The following is a 23,221-nucleotide window of genomic DNA, read 5'->3' as shown; positions in this document are numbered from 1 at the left end:
GCTAACGCACATAGCTCCGCCCTGAGAGGCGGGGTATAAGAACCAAAGCCGTCCCAGCAGCCTTCACTCTCTGTATCGAAGCTGCTGGGTACAGTTCTAGCTGATTAAAGCCGATCAGTATGACTCTCCTTGTCTCACGAGTAATTGATTGTGCATCATAAAGTTATTGAGAAAAGCCCCCAGTCGCCACATTCCGGCACCTGTTCGGGTACACGGAGGGAGAATGCAGAATATCCAAATTACCTAACAGCACGTCTTTCAGGACTTGTGGGAGGAAACCGGAGCATCCGTAGAAAGCCCACGCAAACACATGGAGAACGTGCAGACTCCACACAGACAGTGACCCAAGATGGAATCAAACCAGGGACCCTGGAGCCCTGAAGCAACTGTGCTAACCACTGTGCTACCGTGCTGCCTAAAAAGTCTGTGAGCCTGACGTGATTTGAACACGCAACGTTCTGATCTGGAATCAGACACGCTACCGTTGCGCCACAAGCCCGTTGTTTAATTAGATATAGCTCTTGTGGTTAAAGGGGGTCAAGAGATATGGGGGGGGGGGGGGGGGGGATGGGGAAGGTAGGATTAGGGTATTGAACTTGATGATCAGCCATGGTCATAATGAATGGTGGAGCAGGCTTCCCCCGAATGGCCTTTTCCTGTTTCTATTTTCTATGTACAATTCTTAAGGGGTTTGACAGGGTAAATGCTGAGAGGATGTTTCCCATCATGGGAAAATCTAGGACCAGAGGGCATAGTCTCAGAGTAAAGGGGTGCCAATTTAAGATCGAGGCAAGGAGGAATTCCTTCACTCAGAGGATTGAGTGTACTTGGAACGATTTGCCATAGAGAACTGCCGGGAAACATCCTGGTGTATGTTTCAGGCTGAGATAGATTATTTATCATTAAAGAAATCAAGTTATGAGGAAAGGGCAGGAAACTGGACATGAAGAGTAGCAGATCAGCCATGATCCTATTGAATGGCAGAGCAGGCTCGAGGGCCTACTCCTGTTCCTGGAGAGCTGCATACCAGAGGTAGTCGCGGAGGACCAGACTGACTTTGTCAAGGGCAGCTAACGTCATGGGCCTGCTGAATGTGATAATGACCACATTCAGGGAGAGAACACTAGATATGATCATCTCCCTGGACACAGAAAAGGCCTTCGACAGTCGAGTGGAAGTACCTCAGAGGTACTGGCATAGTTTGGATTTGTGCCAGCATTCACCTCCTGGGTGAAACTACTGTACCACGTCCCCATGGCGAGCGTACGGAAAAACAGCACCAGTTCTAGATACTTCCGGCTGCACAGAGACATGAGGCAGCGATGCCCACTGTCCCCGCTGCTGTTTGCCCTGGCAATCACCCTCAGAGCGGCGATGGGGTGGAGAGGTATTCAAAGGTGAGACAGAGAGCATAGAGTCTCGCTCCATGTGGATGACCTGCTCCTCTACATCCCAAACCCCTGGACTAGCATGGAAGAGATAATGAAACCCCTAAAGGCAATTGTGTGCATGTGTGTATGTTTTGGGCTTGACGGGACACGTACATGGACGATACAGTAGAGACCCTGGAGGAACTCATGGAGAGGTTCCAGCTACCAAGAGGAAATGACCAGAGATACATTCAAGTCAAAACCCTTTTCCGCAAAGAAGTGACGACGTACCCCCAGATACCAGGACACTCGTTAGAAGAACTGTTGGACACGGGCAACCTCGGGGAGGGAAGCTGTGCAGACATGTACAGGTGACTGTTGAAGCATGCATAATGCCCTTGGATGAGACAAGGAAAAGTTAAGAGGAACTAGGCAGAGAGATAGGGTGAGAACTCTGGATCGAAACACAGCACAGGGCGAACTTCACCTCCACATGTGCAGGGCTAAGCCTAACACAGCTAAAAGTGGTGCACAGAGCACATCTAACCAGAACATGAATGAATGGATTCTTCCAGGAGATGAAGGACAAATGCGAACTGTGCCAGGGAGGCAGGCTAATCACACCCACATGTTCAGGGCTTGCCCCAGACTTGTTGGGTATTGGATGACCTTCTTTGAGGCCATGTCCAGTGTTGTGGGAGTGAGGGTGGAGCCATGCCCAAAGGTGGAAGTCTTCAAGGCATCAGATCAGCCAGGACTCTTCATGGGGAAGGGGCTGACGCCATAGCCTTTGCCAACCTGATCACTCGCCGGAGAATCCTGCTCAACTGGCTTAAGGCAGCACCACCCAAAGCTAGACTGGCTGTTTGACCTGGCAGAACTTCAGGCTGGAGAAAATAAAACTTGGCATCCATGGTTCGGAAGAAGACTTCCAGGATGTGGAAGGATTGTTTCAAGACCTGTTCGTAGCTAGCAACCAGTAAAGGAGTGTGTGTGGGTGGGGGGGAATCAGAGAGAAGAGACATGGGCGAGTCACAGAAGAGGGAAAAAGGAGAGGGCAGGAGGGACCAAGGCACGCAAAAGGAATGTGAGGGACAAGCAGGAGGGGCAAAGCCATAAGCGACCGGTCCGAGGGCAAGCTCAGGCACAAACCAAGTTGGATATAAATGCCTGCAAATACGTGTTTTGACCAGATTGGGGGCAAGTAAAATATATATGCTAACTAAAGGGGGGTCACGGCTACAGTTGCTGTGAAGTTGCTTGTTAATACTGGTGTTGGTTCTTGCGTGATTTTGTAATTTATAAATTGTTGGATATAAAATATGAAAACTCAATAAAAACATTTTCAAAAAGATTGTTTAATATTACCAGGACTCCCAAAATACTGGAAGTACTGTTGCTCTCTTTGGTTGGCTCTGAATATGGCAGTCAATATGGTCGCCTTCCTTAATTCTAATTACGTTTGCTCTAGAGTCACCAGGTATCTTTTGATACTGCCACAAGGTTCAAAACCGAATACTGATCAAAGACTCGGTACACCAGTTAGTAAGTTCAAACTCAATGCTCATTTATTTACACACACAGTCAAATATACTCATGCACAAAACTCTACAGACTAAACTATCACTACTACTAAAGCCCACTTAGCTTCAGGCGCCCACTCAGTCAGAGGAACAATGGCCGTTGTTCGGTTCTGAGGCTGCTGGGGTCGAACTGGTACAGGGGAACAGCTGTCGTCTCTCTGGTAGCGTGCATTGACCTTGGACTTACTTGCTTCTGGTGCAGCTGGTGGACAGGTCACTCCTCGGTGAGAGCCGGGTCCAAGAGAACCATTCTCTCTTGGGGGCTCCTTCTTATACCCAAAGGGGCTTCACGCACTTTTGGGCGGGCCTTGAACTTGGCCCCAATCAATTGGGCCGTTTCTTGATTATTCCTATTGATTTCATCTAATAAAGGGGTGGGTGCCCTGATGGCTGGGTGTGTCCTAGGTGGCCGTTGGCCTGCTTTGTTTCGGTCTCCTCTGGCGCCAGGGTGTCTGCCTTAGTATCAGTTACTCAAATGTTACTCTTTTGTTCCCAGAGATGGGCCTACAGTTTTGGTCTTGTCTGGGAGCTGCGGCTCCATTATACAGACAAGCTCTGAACCTGCTTGTTTTCTCAGCATTGTCCATTTTCCCTGCAATCTTTGCAAAGTGTCTATTTTGTAATCGGGAAGTGGCCATCCCAGATGGCTACACTCCCTCCTTGTGATCCTCAACGCGAAGCGTGAAGGATCACATTACCGCGTCGTCTTTGTTCTCTGACCAAGCTGGGCACCCATAAGCACTTCACAGACTCTTCACTGCCCTATCTTATGAATTGCAACTTTTATCTAAAATTATTTTATATACATACATCATTATAAAACTCTACGGGGCGCTATGACATTCAGGCATGCATGAAAAAAAATAAAAAAACTGGAACCTCTAACTATCCTAAATAAACTATCCTCACTTAAACAATCAAAAATAATCTACAACATTTTAAACTATACAAATAACAGCAACACAGGTCTCTCTGGCTTGGCAGTCAAGCACATTTCTTTATTAAACAAACAAAACACACACAAAAACGGATGCACTTTAATTCACTTAAAGGGGTTGGGGGGTAGCGTCCGCGCGCAACTGAAGGGATCCCGCTAAGATCCAGGTGAAAAACATGAAGGTTGTCTTCATCTTTCCTTTTGTCGGTCTTCCTCTTTTTATTCCTCTGGGGTTCCTGAGGTTCCGGAATTCTGTGGACACAAGCATTATATCTGTTATTATCTTGCTTAAGATCTCGTATGTCTGTCTGTCTGTCCTTTATTGCCAATTGCCCATTATAATTGGTCACCATCTGTGACTCCCTCAATTAAAACATTTTTAAAAAACCGAATATTTGGACAAGACATCTGAGAAAAATACTGACACAGTGCGAGCTGTCTCGCAGCCTGTGCGATCTACCACCCTAGTGTTTGAGGATATAAATAGCATACGGAAGCAACCTAAGGGTCGCCAGAAACAAACAAAAGAATTTCGAACTGAAAGTGCCAAAATGGGGTGCGTTTGGGCCGCGGCAGGTAAGAAATGGGTGGAATCCCCGGGTAGGACAGTGATCAGTGCCGTATGTGCTCTACCTGAGCGTAGCTGACCAGAGGGGGCGGTCCTCAGGCAGGGCGGGGACCAGTGCCGTTTCTCCACTGCCTGAGCGACTGGCAAGAACGGGTAAGAATGTGGTCATCGTGGAGGCTGCCTTTTATGATCGAATCAGAAGAGTAGCTGTGATCGTGTGTCTGCTGACAAACTAGTTCCTCTGAACGGTTGTCTGTCGACAAACTTGTTCCATTAACTGCCAGTGAGATCATCATAGATCATCATAGAATTTACAGTGCAGAAGGAGGCCATTCGGCCCATCGAGTCTGCACCGGCTCTTGGAAAGAGCACCCTACCCAAGGTCCACACCTCCACCCTATCCCCGTAATCCAGTAACCCCACCCAACACTAAGGGCGATTTTGGACACTATGGGCAATTTAGCATGGCCAATCCACCTAACCCGCACATCTTTGGACTGTGGGAGGAAACCGGAGCACCCGGAGGAAACCCACGCACACACGGGGAGAATGTGCAGACTCCGCACAGACAGTGACCCAAGCCGGGAATCGAACCTGGGACCCTGGAGCTGTGAAGCAATTGTGCTATCCACAATGCTACCGTGCAGCCCGTGGGCGTTAAAAGAGTGGTGGCGTGGGGCCATGAAAACTTTTAAATTCACAAACAACATTTAACATGTACATTAAACGAACAAACATACGACAAACATGGTGCAGGTTCCATCAGAAAGGACACCGTTTCTCTCTTTCGGTTCCTTTTTACCATCATGTGGACACCTCATTGCTCAATAGCGAACAGGGTCGCAAAGGGATTTGTTTGGTGGGAGTCAGACTCTATGTCATCATCTTCTCTCGGCTGCCATATCCTTGACTGGAGTAATTTGGCTAAAGCTGCTTGGGGCGAATTGGGGTCCATCTCATCATTTGGGATGAGCCTGAACAAATTGTCTCGGTACCAGAATCGTGTGTCGAGGTTGGAGCTACTAGGTTTCAATCCGTAATTGTCGGGCGGTGGGTCTGGGTCAGGGGCTTTAATGCATGTGATTTTGAAGGGGTCACTGGAATCATGCTCGGATTCGCTGGGAGTGGGGCCTGGTGCAGGGGTGTAATCATAACGTGGTGTGCTGTGGCTGCCGTCATTGTTATCGCTATCACTGTCGCTGTCGCTGCTGGTTGGGGGAAGGGAGAGGTGGAGTCGTGCCTCTGGGGGTAGAATTGAAGATGTGACCGAGGACAGGCTGTGGGTGGGGCGTGCTCATCTGCTGCTGCGAGCAAGATGTGGTGTGCATGGTTGTTCTGCGAGCCATAAGCCTTAAGCTGGCTTATGTGAAACCACGCAGACTTGATGTTGCGATATGTGATCTTGTATACCGAGGGGCTGACTTTGTCTGAAATGGAGTACGGTCCGGAAAATTTGGGGGAAAGGAATGAACTGGGGTTGTATAGGGAAAGCATCACTTGCTGCCCTACTACAAACTTGGTGGTGTGTACCGTTTTATCGAAACAAGCTTTGCTTTGTTTCCTCCTGGTCCCAAGTCTCATAGATGCTGCGAGCTGGGCTGCCTTTATATTCTCAATAAGCTGCTGTACAGCATTTTCATGTGTGAGGGTGGTAACTGCGGGGCTGGCCAAATCCAGTCCTAATAAAAACTCTGTCCCTTTCATGGGGGTGTGGGGAGGGGGGGTGTATCCTGTGGACGTGGATACCGTGTTTCGTAAGAACATTAAAGCAAATGGAAGAACTGAATCCCAGGTGCTGTTGTTCTGTTGCACCATTTGCCTGAGAATGGCTTTTAGAGTCCTGTTCATCCTCTCTGCAATGCCGCTTGACTGGGGGTGGTAGGCTATGCAAAACTTCTGCCTAATTCCGAAAATTGTGAGGACACTCTTCATTACTTGTCCTGTAAAATGGGAGCCTTGATCGGATTCTATACTGCGTGGGAGGCCCCATCTTGTGAAGATGTGCTGTGTTAGGGTTTCAGCTGTTGTTTTGGCCGTATTCGTTCTGGATGGAAAAGCTTCCACATATTTTGTGAAGGTGTTGATGACCACCAGCACATACTTAAAACCATTTCTGCAGGGGGGTATGGGTCCTATGTAATCTATCTGCAAATTTGTCCAGGGCCTTTAACGGGGCAGGTGTGACTAAGCTGAGCCTTTCTTGCATATCTGTCCGGATTGTTCTGGGCACAGATCAAGCAATTTTCAATGTAATGGGTTACATCGGCTTTTAAATCAGGCCACCAGCAGAAAGGTCTGAGGTGGGTTAGGGTGGGTTCAATGCCTTGGTGTCCATGATTGTCATGGAACTGACAAATAACCTGGTTCCTGTCCTGGCTGGGGACTACATAAATAACTACATAATGTGGTTATTGCGTGCCTAAACTTATCATACAGGGCTGGGAAGGTTCCTTTTAAAACTTCCCTGAGCTTTTCATCTTCCTTTTGGGCTTTCACTAGATCCTGAATGTTGATCTGTGAGACCTGAACCGCGTGTACTGGGGTGCTCTCGGGGGGGGCGGTTCCAAAGGTAACCATGTCTGGAACCTGCCTTCGCTAGGGCGTCTGCTATAACGTTGCCGGGGGGGGGAGAACGGTTATGGCTGCGAACCTTAATTATACCATATTTCCTATCTTTAGCTGTCTCTAGGATATGCTGCAATAATGGGGCTGAGGGTAGGGGCTTTCCGTCTGCGGAAACAAATCCTCTAGTTTCCCACAGGGGTACGAATTCCGTTAAACTGTAACAGACATATAAACTGTCCGAATATATGTCTGCTAGGGTCAGAAACGAGTCAGGGTGATCAACAATGTAAGCTATGGCTGCCAGTTCTGCTGCCTGCGAGCCTAGATGTCCTGGCAACTTTAATGAAATCTCTTCTAGGTCGCGTCCTCGACATAAATGCCGCAACCGGTGATTCTCTTTCCATTCAAAAATGTGGAGGAGCCATCCACATAAATTTACAGGGGTGCGCACATGTCTGTGGGCTGGGGTCTCTGGGGTGTATTACCTGCTTTCCTGGGAGCTGACTTAGGTATAAAAGGACCTGAATTACGGTTTGTGGTGATGATCCCACAGTCACGTGGGGTACCTGCATATTGCAAATTGTCGGCTAGGAAGGTGTGGGTCTTGGTTCTTTTAACTGTAATGTCCGGTCCCTGTAAAAGAAGGGTCCAACGGGCTGCGCGGATTTGGCTGACTGTGCCATCTTTTAGTTGGCCGTCTAATAATAGCTGTGTTGGGGTGTGTTCAGTGAGAATGGTGACGGGGTGAGTCCTGTAATGTAGGCAAAGTACTGCACTGCCCAAAAAACTGTGAGCAGGTGCCTTTCGCAGGCAGAAAATCCTTGCTCGACAGGATCTAACACGCGTGAGGCGTATGCCACGGAGCCTAATCGGTCATGGCGTTCCCGGAGGAGCACAGCCGAAAGGGTTCGGTCGGTGCTTGCTACTTCGATTGCGTACGGGGAAAGTGGATCTGGGACCTGTAATGCTGTGCTGAGGGCTCTCTTTAAAGCATCCATGGCATCCGTGTGCTGTGTTAGCCATTCCCAAGGTGCCTGTTTCTTGAGAAGGTCGGATAGGGGCGCTGCTTTTGTGGCGAACCGTCAATGTGGTTTCGGCAGTAGCCAACCAGTCCTAGAAATAACCGGAGGGCTGAGACATTATGGGGAAGGGGCAATTTGATGATCGAATCAATTCTCTTTTGCTCAATCTCGCATTTACCATGAGTGATTTCTGTACCCAAGCAAATCATTTTTTCCTGCAAAATCTGGGCCTTATTGGGGTTGACTTTATATCCAATCTGTTTTAGGAGTGCTAGGAATTCGGCGAGAAGCGAAATGTGCTCTCCCTTTGTGTCTGTCTGTAGTAGTAAGTCATCTACATGCTGGACCAGACAATCGGGTCGGGAAAACTTTGCTAGTCCATTTGACAGCTGTCGGTGGAAAATGGAGGGGGAGTTGTGGAAGCCTTGTGGAAGGCACGTCCACGTGTATTGTTGTCCCTGGAACGTAAATGCGAATTTGTACTGACACGCTTTATCCAATGGAGTGGACCAAAAGCTGTTGCTAATATCCAAAATCAAAAAGATTTTTGACTGGAGTCCCTGTTTGAGCATTGTCTTGGGACTCGTGGCTACGGTGGGGGCTGCTACTAGGGTTACTTTGTTCAGTTCCCGGTAATCAATGGTCAGTCGCCATGATCCATCAGGTTTCCTGACGGCCAAATTGGTGCGTTATTTGTGGAGGCTACTGATCGGAGTACGCCTTGATCAAGCAGACTCTCTACTACTTTGGAGATCTCTCCCTCTGTACGGGAAAACCGTACTGCTTTTGGGGTCTGGGGTCGGGACCTGTAATGTTTACTAAGCCAGCTATCTTGCCACAGTCGTGCTTGTGCTGTGCAAATGCTGCTTTGTGTTGCTGCAGGACTTCCCTAACCTGTTTGTCCTGACTAATGGCTCGAGGGTTGAACCAGAAGTCTCCTACTGCGCTGATTCTATTTGCATATTCTCCAACTGTGAGCGTGGCGTGGGCTCGTGTTGCCTTTGCCATTCTTCGTACACATTTATTTACTGGATCAAATGAGAGGTTGTGGGAGCTCATAAAGTCGATTCCTAGGATGTGTTCAGCTGTCTGGGGTAGATCGACCAAAACCAAGGGGTGTTTAGTCGTAATGTTCCCTATTTGTATCGCTACAGGGGCTGTGATGTGTCCTTGTTGTAAATGACCAGTAAACCCGCTGAGTGTGATTGTGTCTGTTGTGGGCCACGTCTCGTTGAAACATCATGGAGGAATTGAGCGTGGTGCTGAACCCTCCTGTGTCCCAAAGAAATTCTACAGGGTGTCCCCGGACTTTGCCTGTTACTACCAGTCTACCGGACTTGTCCCAAAGGGTGTCGCATACCCAAGTTGGGGAGCCCGAACACCGTCAGTTGGTGCCATTCATGTCTGCGTTCTCTGAACGGGCGCTAACACTATGGATTGGCTTTGCCCTATTCTTATTTAGGGTGCCTGTCTGTTGGTTTCTCTGCTGCTTTTGGGGCGCGTTGCACTCTCGTGCAAAGTGTCCTAATTGTCCACAATTGTAGCATTCCTGGGATTTAGGCTGCGGTGGGCTGTTCCTGCCCTCATTTACCCATGCGGGGTTCTGTAGCGTCCTAACTGGATGCATGTCTGCCTGCTCTTCCTCTGGTTTTGCAAGTGCGGTTTTGCCTTGGACGGATTGTTCCCAAGAGCGGGACAATCTTTTCAAAACCCATTTCTCGTTGTGGGCCTCGTCTGAGGGGTCGTAATTTGCACAAGCTCTCTGTCTTGCCTCTGTCGCATGAGAGACTAGGATTCGAGACCATTTGGCCACATTATCCGTGGACAAATGGTCGCGTGCTAACTCTCCAAATACTGCTGTGAAATGTATCCACAAGCATCCAGCAAACGCTGTGGGGTGCTGTTTTCCTTTGCCTACACTTGTTTAGGCTTTCTACGGGGTCTCCTCTGTTATAGCCGATCGCATCCAAGATCGCTGCGTGCATTTCTTGGAGTGTGCCTCCTCCTACATTCTGTGGGTCGTTAAGCTGCCACGACTGAAGGGTCGAGGCTTAAAACTGTGAGCTTCACTTGCTCCTTTTCGTTCAGGCCATATACGGTAGCCTGCTGTTTAACTCTAGCGAAAAACTGGTGTAATTTTTCCACACGCGTCCCATAATTTGGTCATGGTTAACGGGGTTGTATACAGGAAATCTGCATTTCCTTCTGCTGCAAGGCTTGCGGTGTGTGGTTACAGGTTTCATGGGGTGTGTTCTGCCTGTTCAGTCGGGGGTTGGGGTGCTTTCCTTTTCTGGGGTTTTTCTTGCGTACATGTCCCATGTACATATCTGTGGGCAGTTTCATTTAACTCCTGCCAATAGGGGCTGTTTTCCTGGTCCAACTGGGGTCCAAACATACTTTGAAACCTATTCTGGACAGAAAGCAGATGCTTCCGGCACTTTGCGTGATCTACGGAGCTCTGCCTTTGTTCCATCGTGGAAGTGTGGAGTGCTCGTAGGGCTGCTTTTAAATCATTGCACTGTTTCTGCAATTGCTCTACCTGTTGCTTGGTTTCTTGTCTTACCAAGACCGCGCGTAGCGTGTCCTGCTAGGCCTTATCGTACTGGGTCTGAAAACTACTCAAATGGGCGAGACAAGGCTGGTGTGCCCACTTGGCATCATCCACCTCTGTTCCTCGCTGCTAACTGTTCTCTTAACTCCTTATTCTCCTTCTCAAATTCGCTCACATCTCCCTCACTATTTCTGTCTCTCTCCTCAATCTCTCTACGGAGCGTCCTAATGACCTCCTCTGTGCCTTGCAATTGTGCCAAGCAGGATACGATTGCCATCGGCTTGCGAGCTTTCCCCAAGCTCTTCTTATGAATCACTGACAAGTTCTCCCACCAAGTATGTCCTATACTCCTGGGACCCGTTTCGTCATTGGCGTAGAATTCACTCCAAAGCTGCCATCCATTCCCTTTGAGATATTTTCTGATCTCTTCTTCCCATACGGGACACTGTCCTACTCTACTGGTAGCTGCGACCTCGAATACTTGGGGGTTCATCAGGCGTTCCATTGCCTTCATTGCCATTTTCTCTCTATCTCTGGGTTCTCTCCTGAATTTGGAACAGGGGGTGATAAAGGTGCGATGTAAACACGGGCACGACTTACGCTATTTTCCGGCCTACAAAACTCCAGACAGTTTTACGCAACAAAATCTCTCAGGTTTACCTTATATCCCTGTTAGTACGCATGCATTAACACACTTCCGAATCTTGGAGGTTTGATCAGTATCGTTCTCACTTGTGGTTTTTCTGTTTCCAATTGGATTCCAATTCAAATTTGGGTTCTCTCGGAGTGACTAGGCCACCTCGAGGTCGAGTCCCATCAGAGGTCGTCAGTAAATGTTGCTCTCTTTGGCTGGCTCTGAATATGGTGGTCAATATGGTCGCCTTCCTTAATTCTAATTACGTTTGCTCTAGAGTCGCCAGATATCTTTCGATACCGCCACAAGGTTCAAAACCAAATACTGATCAAAGACTCGATACACCAGTTAGTCAGTTCGAAGTCAATGCTTATTTATTTACACACAGTTAAATATAATCATGCATGAAACTCTACAGACTAAACTATCACTACTGCTAAAGCCTATACTTAGCTTCGGGCACCCACTCAGTCAGAGGAACAATGGCCGTTGTTCGGTTCTGAGGCTGCTGGGGTCGAACTGGTACAGGGGAACAGCTAAGGTTGTCTGTCTGGTAGCGTGCGTTGACCTTGGACTTACTTGCTTCTGGTGCAGCTGGTGGACAGGTCCCCCTCGGTGAGAGCCGGTTCCAAGAGAACGATTCTCTCTTGGGGGCTCCTTCCTATACCCAAAGGGGCTTCACGCGCTTTTGGGCGGGCCTTGAACTTGACCCCAATCAATTGATCATTCCTATTGATTTCATGCAATAAAGGGATGGGTGCCCTGATGGCTGGGCGTGTCCTAGGTGGCCGTTGGCCTGCTTTGTTTCGGTCTCCTCTGGCGCCGGGGTGTCTGCCTTAGTATCGGTTACTCAAATGTTACTCTTTTGTTCCCGGAGATGGGCCATTAGTATGCTAATGGGCCTACAGTTTTGGTCTTGTCTGGGAGCTGCGGCTCCAATATACAGACAAGCTCTGAACCTGCTCGTTTTTTCAGCATTGTCCATTTTCCCTGCAATCTTTGCAAAGTGTCCATTTTGTAATCGGGAAGTGGCCATCCCAGATGGCTACAGTACCTAATCTTTATGTGCCACTATTTTCCCATATCTCTCTCATTTAACCATCTGTCTATCCTATTATTAAATATTGATACAGTTCCTGCTTCAATCACTAACTCTGTGCTTTCTGTAGCCCCACAACTCGAAATGTAAGGAAGTCTGCAATGTACCAGGTCCTACCACCTCACAGCCCAAAACATCTCACAGTACTGCACCATGGTCTTAAAGTTTGTACAGGTCCATCATTGTATCCCGATAATCACACACAAAGTCCAAGTAAAAAAATGGAGCTTACACTTTTTAAAGGTTGTAATTTGCAATTTCCTGCATTAACTTTATTGCTGAAGAAAATGGTGAGATACAATTGTGCACATTTTGCAAATTTATTCCCATAATTCTCATAAAAAACACTAACAGACATTCCTGAAAGTATTGGGCATTGCTTTTGCAATCTGAAAGATAATATTATATTTAGAAAATTAGAGTATGTTCAATGTTCAAATCAGTTGGATGGTAAATCCTCAGAGAAAGAGCATTGTCTGAAATCTGGAAAGGCCAACACCTGTAGAGCACCTGAATGTGCTTGTGACTGCACTCTCAAAATGTTACTGAAAAATCCATCAGGCGTTCAGCTTATAAAAATCAACGGCAATCAATCCATTATTTCTCTCCCAACTGTATCTAAACTTTAGTCAGCCCGCCAGCGAGCAAGCAACTGGAGAAATAAAAATAAATATCCTCCATTTTCATTGGTTCTAGGACATCTCTGGGCAACAGAACAACATACAATTCAACCTCTGCAAGAGGCTGTGCATTCTTTTGGTTGAGACTCAGGCTAGACGCTGGAGAGTAACAATGATGTGGCAATTTATAGAACAGGTTGATTATAAAATGTTGTCCAGTAAAAAAGATATGCACCAAAGCTTGACAAAATACAAATCCTCACACATTCAAATTCACATCCAAAATAGAAAATTCTGTAAACATTTGCAGTCACAACCCAGCTATTCAAGACCAAGTGTAATTCTAATGCCAACATGACTGTTTGGCAGTCGCAAATTAAAAATTTTACATTCTTTCACTTAATTTTAAGTTTTTAAAACTGCTGCACAAAGATATGTCAATATAAGAACAGAGTAGATTTAAACAAAATACAAGTTCCCTCAACAAGCCGGTTAAAAAAAAAAATCAAATATTATACATTATGGAAGCCCAAGAGATAATTATTTTTTATAAGGCAATAAAGCACGATATCACAGTGATTTGATACTTGTATCAATTAATATCTAACAAAAGCAATTATTTAAAACTGTTTAGTACATTCTCCAGCATTCAGGATGCAATCAATATTATGTCCAAGTTAAGTTCAGAAAACGAGGGCCGTTCAGCCCATCCTCCCACAGACTACTATATTGCTACGGTTTGGTAAACAAGTCTTTTCATACACATATGCAGCATTTGTAAATTCTATAAATATTTTTGGCTACTTAGTTCATTTTAAGTTGTTGGGAAAGAAAACAGCACATATTTTCTACACTTAATATGAGATTAACAGTAACCCTCATAACATTTTGCAATTAGAGTGCAAAAATAGAGCTCTTTCAAATTTTGTATCAAAATAAAAAGCATCTACTGTATTCTAATGAGTCATTGCACATTTTTACGAGTGACATATGATATTACAACGCCATATGGAGTGAGTCAACGTACATTAACCTAAAATGAGAGAATGTGAAATCAGTTGTTTTATTTCTTACAAATCCACACTAAATTATTGATAGAAGTCTTCGAAAACATTTTAAATTAATTCTCATCAAGCTGAAGTACATTTACCATCCCACACCCATAGAATTATTTAGGATTGTAAAGCTTGAGCTTTTCCAGGCCTTAGTCTCAAACCCACTGCTGATGGTTTTGCCACAAATACACACCTATCCAGCTCATTTGAAATCAAAGAGGAATGGATTTCTCTCAAGTCCCCATTTCACACCTCATTTAGACTGGGATGTATTTTTTCAGGACAAAAAAGGGTTTCACCATTGCAGTTGTGTCAATGGTCTCAGTGGCAGTGTTTTCACCTATGAGTCAGAAGGTTATGGTTTCATTCCAGGGATTTGAGCAGATAATCTAGACTGACAGTTCAGCAGGGTTCTGAGTGAATGCTTCATGTTTGAGGTGCTGCCCTTCAGATATTAAAGCTAGCCCCATCTACCTATGCAAGTGGATGTCAAAGATCCCAAGGCACTATTTTAAGAAGAACAAAGGAAGTTTTTCCAGAGTTCAGGTCAACCATTAACCTTTAACGAGCACTGCCAAAATAGATGAGCAAGTAGTTTATCTCCAGGTCTGCAAAACAACAGTAACTCCACTTCATGTGTTCATGGTATGGTCAATGGTAGTGTTCGTAAAACATTTATTTTTCACTGAGCCAATGAAACCAGGTTAAGAGTTTACAGAGCTCTGTCTGATTTTATGGACTTGATACAAGACCTCAGCTTACTCTTCATATTCTACACTCATGGTGCAAAAATTCAAATCTCTTCACACAGCTCAAAGCCAGAATGAGGGAACAAAGGTCTCCGTTTCAGCTGCAAGTTTAAGATAACCTCTCTCCTCCTGCCCTTTTTAAACCTCATTGATATTTCCATGATATTTCTACTGTTGAAAGTCATCTGTTTAAATAAATATTACAAGAACAACTTCTAAAACATGCTCCCACTAGTTTCAAACTGATTTTGGGCACAGCTTCAATTCCACAACAGGTTGGAAAAAGCTACATTTATGGAATTTTAAAAATTGGTACATAATATTCCATAAAGTGCACTAAATCATGTTGATACCGCTTCCTTGTCCCCACCCAGCCTTGGCAAAAAAAAGTTATGTTCTTTTAAATGAGTTGGACATCACAGTTTTGCATAGCTGTAACATCATAGATCACGGGTTTCAAGTTGACAAAAAAGGACTTGTACAAAATTCACTTTAGTTTCCAAATCACATACTTGCTATAAAACCTTTCACCTGTCGTGTTGAAACTAGTACATTCTTCATATATATTCAAAGAGACATACAGTCAGGTTCTACCAGTTGTTCTACCAGTTGCATAAGAAAATGATGCATTTAAATTCATTACCCTTTGGAAATTTAGAAAGATTTGTGTAAGTTCAAGGCATTGTTAAAAATAAATTGCTCTCAGTGATAATATCAGTATAAAGATGCCACTATATTATGCAAACCTTAAAAAACATTCTGAAATATTCTAAAAGAGACCATTCAAAGATGTGATACGATCATATAGTTCATGGGAAAACTCAGTAGTATTTTTGGTAATGGCAGCTTTCTGAAGTTGTGGATGACTTTGAATATGAACATATCATTTTCTTTCTTGGAAGACCCATTTCTGGTGATCGATATCTGTACATGGCCGTAGTAATGGTCCTGGACGACCATTACTGAAAGCGTTGGGTACAGCCTGCAGACACTTCTGCGTCTGGACATGGTAGATCGAGCCATCCTTTGAAAACAAAAAAAAATTTCAAAACAAAATTAATCTCAGAGACTAGTTGAAAGAAGGTTTGACCGAATGCAGTCCTATAATCTTGCCTTAAACTTCACACCCGCAATTGTCATAATCTTACCATAGAAATCGAAGTCTTTAACTGTATGTATTTCTTACAAGTTTTCAATATTATACAAAAAATGAACAACTTTCTGTTTGAAGTGAACAGTCTTTCTCTTGGGAGTTTTAAAAATATGTGACACTTGTAGTTTGAGTCTTTTGCACTCACAACAGACAGGCAGTTAATCCGTCATACTTAACACACATTATCACAGCTAGTTGTCAGTTAGCAAAAATATGGATGTCTTGAAAATTAGAAAATATACACATCATCATTATCTTTGGAAGTGCATTATGAATAATTAGTTTTAAATGTATATATATTTCTTTTTAAACACAAAATCATTTAGAATGCATTTTACCTCCTTAAAAATGAATTTCTGGTTTTCAGGCACAGGCCAATTATTCTCTCGACAAATGTACATTGTTAGATAGTCACTTGCAGTATCTGCTCCAGCACAGGCCTCAGGTTGGCGAGCATTATAACGGATTTCATTGTGTGATGAGAATTCAAAAAACTAGAAGCACAACAATAAAAGTGTTAGCTGTTTAAAGAACATGAATGGAGTTAGAGCTTCATTTGTGATAATTTGGAGGTCACTGCAATGACTATCCAATCCTCTGCACATTGGAGAGCACTATTCTGGAATCTAAACTTTGGTCAATGATTCTTCTTCATTTACTATCTTCCATCGAGTCCCTATGACATGAAAAGAAATCCAAAACTTTATTCTTTTGCCATTTTTAAAACATCGACTTTCTGCTGAACCATGATGGCTGCTACAAAGCAAATGCCCACACGACAGGGTTGTTGTTCTGGGAGCCAACACAGGGGTTACTAGAACAAACTAATTCTTCTCTTAGCCTGTGGAATCTCACACCTTATTGTACAGACCCCCTTGTAATCAACAAAAGCAGAGAAAGTGCAAACAAACAGGCTCCCCAATCTAAATTATCACAAGAGAGAGAGATCAAAACTTACCGTACCAGAAGAGATGCTAATGGCCACCTCATCTCTCTCCTAAGGAAGAACAATGGCATTCTGGCCAGTAGCACAGAAACAGATTGTTAACCTGCAAGTAACCATTAATGGGCCATGACCCCAATCCTATGGTCTTTTGGACAGTTTTAACATTACATTTTTGGCCTCAGTCTGCTATTTAACATCCAACTCGTGAACCACCAAGAAACAGACAGAACAGCCTGCTTCTTGTAGCCCATTTCTGCTGGAAGATCTGCTAAGATCACATGCAGAACCGACCCAGTCTCTGTGTACTTACTTCATCTATGGTATCAGCACCAACTGTATAGTGAACTCGACAACTCTGGTCTTCAGCCAGCTGAACTTGAGCTCTTACATGAAAGACTTCCTCATTGGACTCAGACTCTGGAAATCACATGAACTAATATTCATTTCTGTGTTGTTGTACTGTTACTATTCTCCGCTTTGTGGGTGTGTGTGCATGCATGTGGAAAGGGGAGTTGCGAACACTCCTGCCTCAGGTTTTAAACGTGGAATAAACTAACCTTCTGAGTTACTCAAAACAAGAGTTTTCTGTAAGTTATTAGTAAACAAGGGTTTTGGAAAAATATTCCACCACATTCTGCTTACAGTCAGTTAGCAAGAGGGAATAAGAGCATGTCTCACTCCTGCCTCTAACACTTCATTAAATTAAACATGCATTGTAGTTAGAGTGTGACATATTGGATAAGATAAACACAAGGAGAGAAAGATTAACGGCATTAACATCCTTGAAAGTGGATAAACAACCAGGGCCAAATGAAATGTATCCCAGGCTGTTAAAAGATACCAAGGAGGCAATATTAGATGCTCTGACCAGCATTTGCAAATCCTCACTGGGGATTGCTTGCAGAGGACTGCCAAGGTTGTACCTTAGTCTTAAAATGGAGTGAGGAATAGGCCAAATAATTACAGGGCAGTCAGTGGGCAAATTATTCAAATCAATTCAGAGACAAATTAAACTCACTTAGAAAGCATGAGGTAATCAAGGACAGTCAACATGGATTTAAGGGAAAATATGGCTGGCTAACTTGACTAATATTTTGAGGTAACAAAGAGGATTGAGGAGGGTAGTATAATTTATTGGTCTACATAAATTTTAGCAAGGCCTTTTGACAAGGTCCCACATGGCAGACTGGTTAAAAATAAAAGTCCATGGGATCCAGGGCAATGCAGTAAGCTGGATACAAAATTGGCCCAGTGGTGGGAAACACAAAGTAATGGTTGACAGGTGCTTTTCCAATTAGTAGGTTGGGCAGGTGGACTGGGCAGAAAAGTGGCAAATGGAATTTAACCCAAAGAAGTGGAGGTCAAACAAGGCAAAGGAATATTAAATAAATTGAAGGATACCGAGAGGTTCAGAGGAAGTGGGAAACCTCAGAGTGCATGTCCACAAATCCCTGGACTGGTGATACAAAGGCATATGAAATTCTTTCCTTTATTAGCGGAATACAAGGATATTAGGATCTGCTGAAAACAACGTAAGCATTTTAAAAATTCTTTCATGGGATGTGGGCATCGCTGGCAAAGCCAGCATTTGTTGCCTATCCCTAATTGCCCTTGAACTGAGTGGCTTGCTAGGCCATTTCAGAGGGCAGTTAAGCATCAACCACATTACTGTATGTCTGCAGTCACATGAAGGCCAGACCCGGTAAGCATGGCAGATTTTCTCCCCTAAAGGATAGGATGGGTTTTTACAATTGATGATAGCTGCATGATCTAGCTTTATATTCCAGATTTCAATTTAATTTCAATTCCACCAACTGCAATGGTGAGATTTGAACCCAGGTCCCCAGGGCATTAGCCTAGGCATCTGGATTACTAGTCCAGTGACATTATCATTGCACCATCATCGCCCCTTGCGTGCACCTCATTAGAGGGTGGATGTCATTGTACTAGAGAGGGTACAGAGGAGATTTACAAGGATGTTGCCAAGACTGGGAAATTGCAGCTGTTGAGAAAAGTTTAGATAGGCTGGGATATTCTTCTTGGAACAACAGAGGCTGAGGGGGACATTTGATTGAGGTGTACAAGGTTGTGAAGGGTCTGGAAATATTCTTTTCACCCAGGAGGTAGGGGTCTGAAACTCACGAATTGGGAAGTAGAGGCAGAAACCCTCAACTCATTTAATAGATGTCCGGATATACATCGGAAGTCTCGTACCTCCAGGGTTATGGATCAAGTGCTGGAAAATGGGATTAGGCTGGCTGGCTCAATTATTTTTGCAGCACAGTCAGAGTGGCCTCCTTCTGTGCTGTAAATCTTTCTACATTTTCCAAATTATTGGGAATGGAGGAATGTACAGGGATGTGAGAAGAGTGCGATGGAGAGGTAGGATGCAAATTTCTCCTTAGGAGAGAGCGAGCATGGACATGGTGGGCCAAATAGCTTTCTTCTGTGCTGCAAGCATTTTATGACATTATACTTCCAAAGTGAAACAAAGGGTCATGTATCATTTTTGTTGAATTCACTTGTAAGATTACAACAAAATATTCAAAAGAATGCTACATGAATATAGAATTGGCTCAAGCTGGAGTGGCAATAAGAAGAATCCAATTGAGGAGAATGCGGTTTGAATCCTACTAAAAGACCTGAAGATCAGAGTAAAGTGGCGAGTACAGACAGGTCTTGATGCATTACAATGTAAACCCAATCACCGTAATCTGCATTACTTTGAATTAAAGTTTCAGAATAGTGAAAAAGCAATTCCTATAAATTTCATAAACACCTCTGGAAGCTATCATTAATGGGGTGTCTGATTTCCAATATGGGAAAGAGAACAATTTTAATTTAAAGCATTTGTTCCTTTTCAAAAGAATTATATAAGAGAATGCATTTTCTCTCTAAGGGGAAACTACCTTATTTGGGGCAGAAATTGCTGCCGTGAGACTGGTCAGATCAGAATTCCCAGCTCATATTAGTCAATAAGGAATGAATATAAAACACTTCATATCCGTTTTCAGAGTGTTGGAAGTGGACAAAATGTCAACAATACAAGGGAACATGTGCAGAAGTTAGTTTTCAGTCATACAAGTAATAAAAGAGAAAATAATGAGATTTACGATAAATAAATCCCCAAAACTGGTTTTCACCCAAAGTATTGAAATAAATTGGTGTAGAAATTGAGAGAACATTTATCACAACTTTCCAAAGTTTCCCAGATTCAGGAAACGTGCCTTTAATTGGATCGAAAAATTGCAAATGTTACATTATTTAAGAGTGGAGCAGATGGAGAAACCAGGTAATTATAGACCTACCAGTTTAATATCAACTGTAGAGAAGTTAACAGAATGAACCAGAGACTGAGCATGGGGACAAATATGAGCTGATAAAAGTCAGCATGGATATGTGAAAAGGTCATATCTGACCAATCTAGCTGAATTTTCTAGATGTTGTCTGTATGGATATCCAGAAGACATATGAGCAGCTTCTGCACAACAGATTAACAGAAATGACATGGTTGCGAATTGGTTAGGAGATCGGAAGCAAAATATAGCAATAAACAGAATGTACTCTGGTTGTTGGGATGCGACAGGAAGTGTTCTCCAAGGATCTGACAAGCGATAGAGGATAGATTTCATCCATGAATCAAGGGATAGCCAATATAAGATTATTCAAGCACTGGGAAGTAAACCTAAGGTACCACGCATACAGAATTCTGAAGCCTGCACTCTCTGCCACCACACCCACCTATCCATCACTCCCATCCTAACTGAATCCCAATTTCTTCCAATGCCTCAAATTAAAAAATGCCCATCCCTCTATTTAGTCCTTTCTTGCCTTACTTTTCCCTAGCTGTCTCTAAAACAATCTGCAGAGCTTCAATTTTTAAAAAAATCCCCTTATATAAAGGTGGCAATGCTTGCTGAAATTCCGGTATAAAGACAGTCATGCAGGACCCTCTTTGTTGACAAATCTTCATGTGTGCCCTCACAAAGGACACTGACTGACGATTCAACATTGAAGGGCATCACAACTGAGTTCGATCAAAGTTCTCACTGGATATTGATGCATGCTTATGCACTTTTCAGGAGCAATACAATATATTATCGGGGTGTAACACTCAAATGGCCAACATTCCAAGGGATGACAAAGAAACCACTTCAAAGACACTCTGAAACTCTTCTTCAAGTACAGCGGCATTGGCCTTAATGACTGGGAAGAGCTTGCTACCAAATTCTCAGAATGAGAATAACTTGTCCATGAAGTTGCAAGCTTGAGGCCCAACCCCTTAATGATAAGGCTGGGCAGTGGAAGAGAAGGAAAGAAAAGGAAGCAAATCTGCACTCCAGATGCCACCATGCCATGGGCTATGCTGCCTCATGTGCCCAAAGATTTGTAGGTCGATAATCAGACCCATGGTAAAATCAAGCAACCCTGAGCAGATGTCATCCTTGAATGGAGGGATAGCCAACCTGGCAATATTAGTCAAACACTGGTACACAAGCAAAATAAGCCATCACTCACCTGATTTTGGCCCATGCCATGGCACTGATACAAGATGACTTTTTCTCCTGCAACATTGTGCTCGTTTGGTGGATTGTAATCAAAGCAGTGATTCACCATCCCCTTGTTCTTTAACTGAAGAAAACAAACAGGAGGGTGGATATTAGGTTATATTGCTGTAGACAGACAGTAAAATGCAGCTCCCTATTCAAGTCTGAATTATAGCAGCTGTTTAAAAAAACAAAACTATAATGTTCTTGGTCAAATTGGTGTTACATTAGCCCAAACCAACCTCAGTTGGAACTGTATAATGAAAAAAGTATTTGATGTCAGTAATTACGCTTTCCACCATCCAAAGATGATAATAATAATGGTAAAAGGCTGAATATTCCTTAACGTGTTCACAGGATAAGGGTTTCTTGAGATCATAGTGAAAAGACATTTCAGCCAATATCCTCAAGTGGCAATTTTAAGCTCGTACTTCCTCATAAATGCAATGAAAAAGTCAGAAAGGGTACATTTTCCCTACAAATTTTAAATGGAAAATGCTGTCTGAAGCAGCTGCTTTCCCTATTTTGCCATCCAACTTCATATCCGCGAGCAAGACAAGAGAGGGAAGGGAACAAAAGAAAGAAAATCAACATAGGAACTGTATTAGGCCATTTAGTCCCTCAAACCTCAGGATATTGGAGCAGACCTGGCTAACTGCCAGGCAGAATTTAATGGAATTTAATTTGACAAGGTCCCTCATGGTAGACTGGTACAAAAGGTGAAGTCACACGGGATCAGGGGTGAACTGGCAAGGTGGATACAGAACTGGCTAGGCCATAGAAGGCAGAGGGTAGCAATGGAGGGATGCTTTTCTAATTGGAGGGCTGTGACCAGTGGTGTTCCACAGGGATCAGTGCTGGGACCTTTGCTCTTTGTAGTATATATAAATGATTTGGAGGAAAATGTAACTGGTCTGATTAGTAAGTTTGCAGACGACACAAAGGTTGGTGGAATTGCGGATAGCGATGAGGACTGTCTGAGGATACAGCAGGATTTAGATTGTCTGGAGACTTGGGCGGAGAGATGGCAGATGGAGTTTAACCTGGACAAATGTGAGGTAATGCATTTTGGAAGGGCTAATGCAGGTAGGGAATATACAGTGAATGGTAGAACCCTCAAGAGTATTGAAAGTCAAAGAGATCTAGGAGTACAGGTCCACAGATCACTGAAAGGGGCTACACAGGTGGAGAAGGTAGTCAAGAAGGCATACGGCATGCTTGCCTTCATTGGCCGGGGCATTGAGTATAAGAATTGGCAAGTCATGTTGCAGCTGTATAGAACCTTAGTTAGGCCACACTTGGAGTATAGTGTTCAATTCTGGTCGCCACACTACCAGAAGGATGTGGAGGCTTTAGAGAGGGTGCAGAAGAGATTTACCAGAATGTTGCCTGGTATGGAGGGCATAAGCTATGAGGAGCGATTGAATAAACTCGGTTTGTTCTCACTGGAACGAAGGAGGTTGAGGGGCGACCTGATAGAGGTATACAAAATTATGAGGGGCATAGACAGAGTGGATAGTCAGAGGCTTTTCCCCAGGGTAGAGGGGTCAATTACTAGGGGGCATAGGTTTAAGGTGAGAGGGGCAAAGTTTAGAGTAGATGTACGAGGCAAGTTTTTTACGCAGAGGGTAGTGGGTGCCTGGAACTCACTACCGGAGGAGGTAGTGGAGGCAGGGACGATAGGGACATTTAAGGGGCATCTTGACAAATATATGAATAGGATGGGAATAGAAGGATACGGACCCAGGAAGTGTAGAAGATTGTAGTTTAGTCGGGCAGTATGGTCGGCACGGGCTTGGAGGGCCGAAGGGCCTGTTCCTGT

At 44.2% G+C, this 23,221-nt stretch overlaps 1 protein-coding gene and 1 non-coding gene across 3 annotated transcripts in view; both read right to left on the bottom strand.

Moving 5' to 3' along the window:
- Positions 1 to 427: 427 nt before the first annotated feature.
- trnaw-cca (transfer RNA tryptophan (anticodon CCA)) lies at positions 428 to 499 on the bottom strand. The gene has a single exon. It is a non-coding gene; the product is annotated as a tRNA-Trp (tRNA).
- Positions 500 to 12,563: 12,064 nt separating this feature from the next.
- Positions 12,564 to 23,221, bottom strand: part of galnt12 (UDP-N-acetyl-alpha-D-galactosamine:polypeptide N-acetylgalactosaminyltransferase 12) — a 102,059-nt gene continuing 91,401 nt past the window's right edge. Inside the window, exons 8-10 of one of the 2 annotated variants that reach the window (XM_072509004.1) lie at positions 21,371 to 21,484; positions 16,245 to 16,400; positions 12,564 to 15,777 (exon numbers count right to left, since the gene is read on the bottom strand). In XM_072509004.1, the coding sequence (XP_072365105.1) occupies positions 15,637 to 15,777; positions 16,245 to 16,400; positions 21,371 to 21,484 (411 nt within the window). In that variant the 3' untranslated portion in view covers positions 12,564 to 15,636. The remainder of the gene's footprint in view (positions 15,778 to 16,244; positions 16,401 to 21,370; positions 21,485 to 23,221) is intronic. The other variant, XM_072509006.1, reaches the window with a different exon arrangement.

Source organism: Scyliorhinus torazame, chromosome 6 (genome assembly GCF_047496885.1).
Source record: "Scyliorhinus torazame isolate Kashiwa2021f chromosome 6, sScyTor2.1, whole genome shotgun sequence".
NCBI classification, from domain to species: Eukaryota; Metazoa; Chordata; class Chondrichthyes; order Carcharhiniformes; family Scyliorhinidae; genus Scyliorhinus; species Scyliorhinus torazame.
The sequence above is the reverse complement of the archived record's forward strand: the minus strand, read 5'-3'. Positions and strand labels throughout refer to the sequence as shown.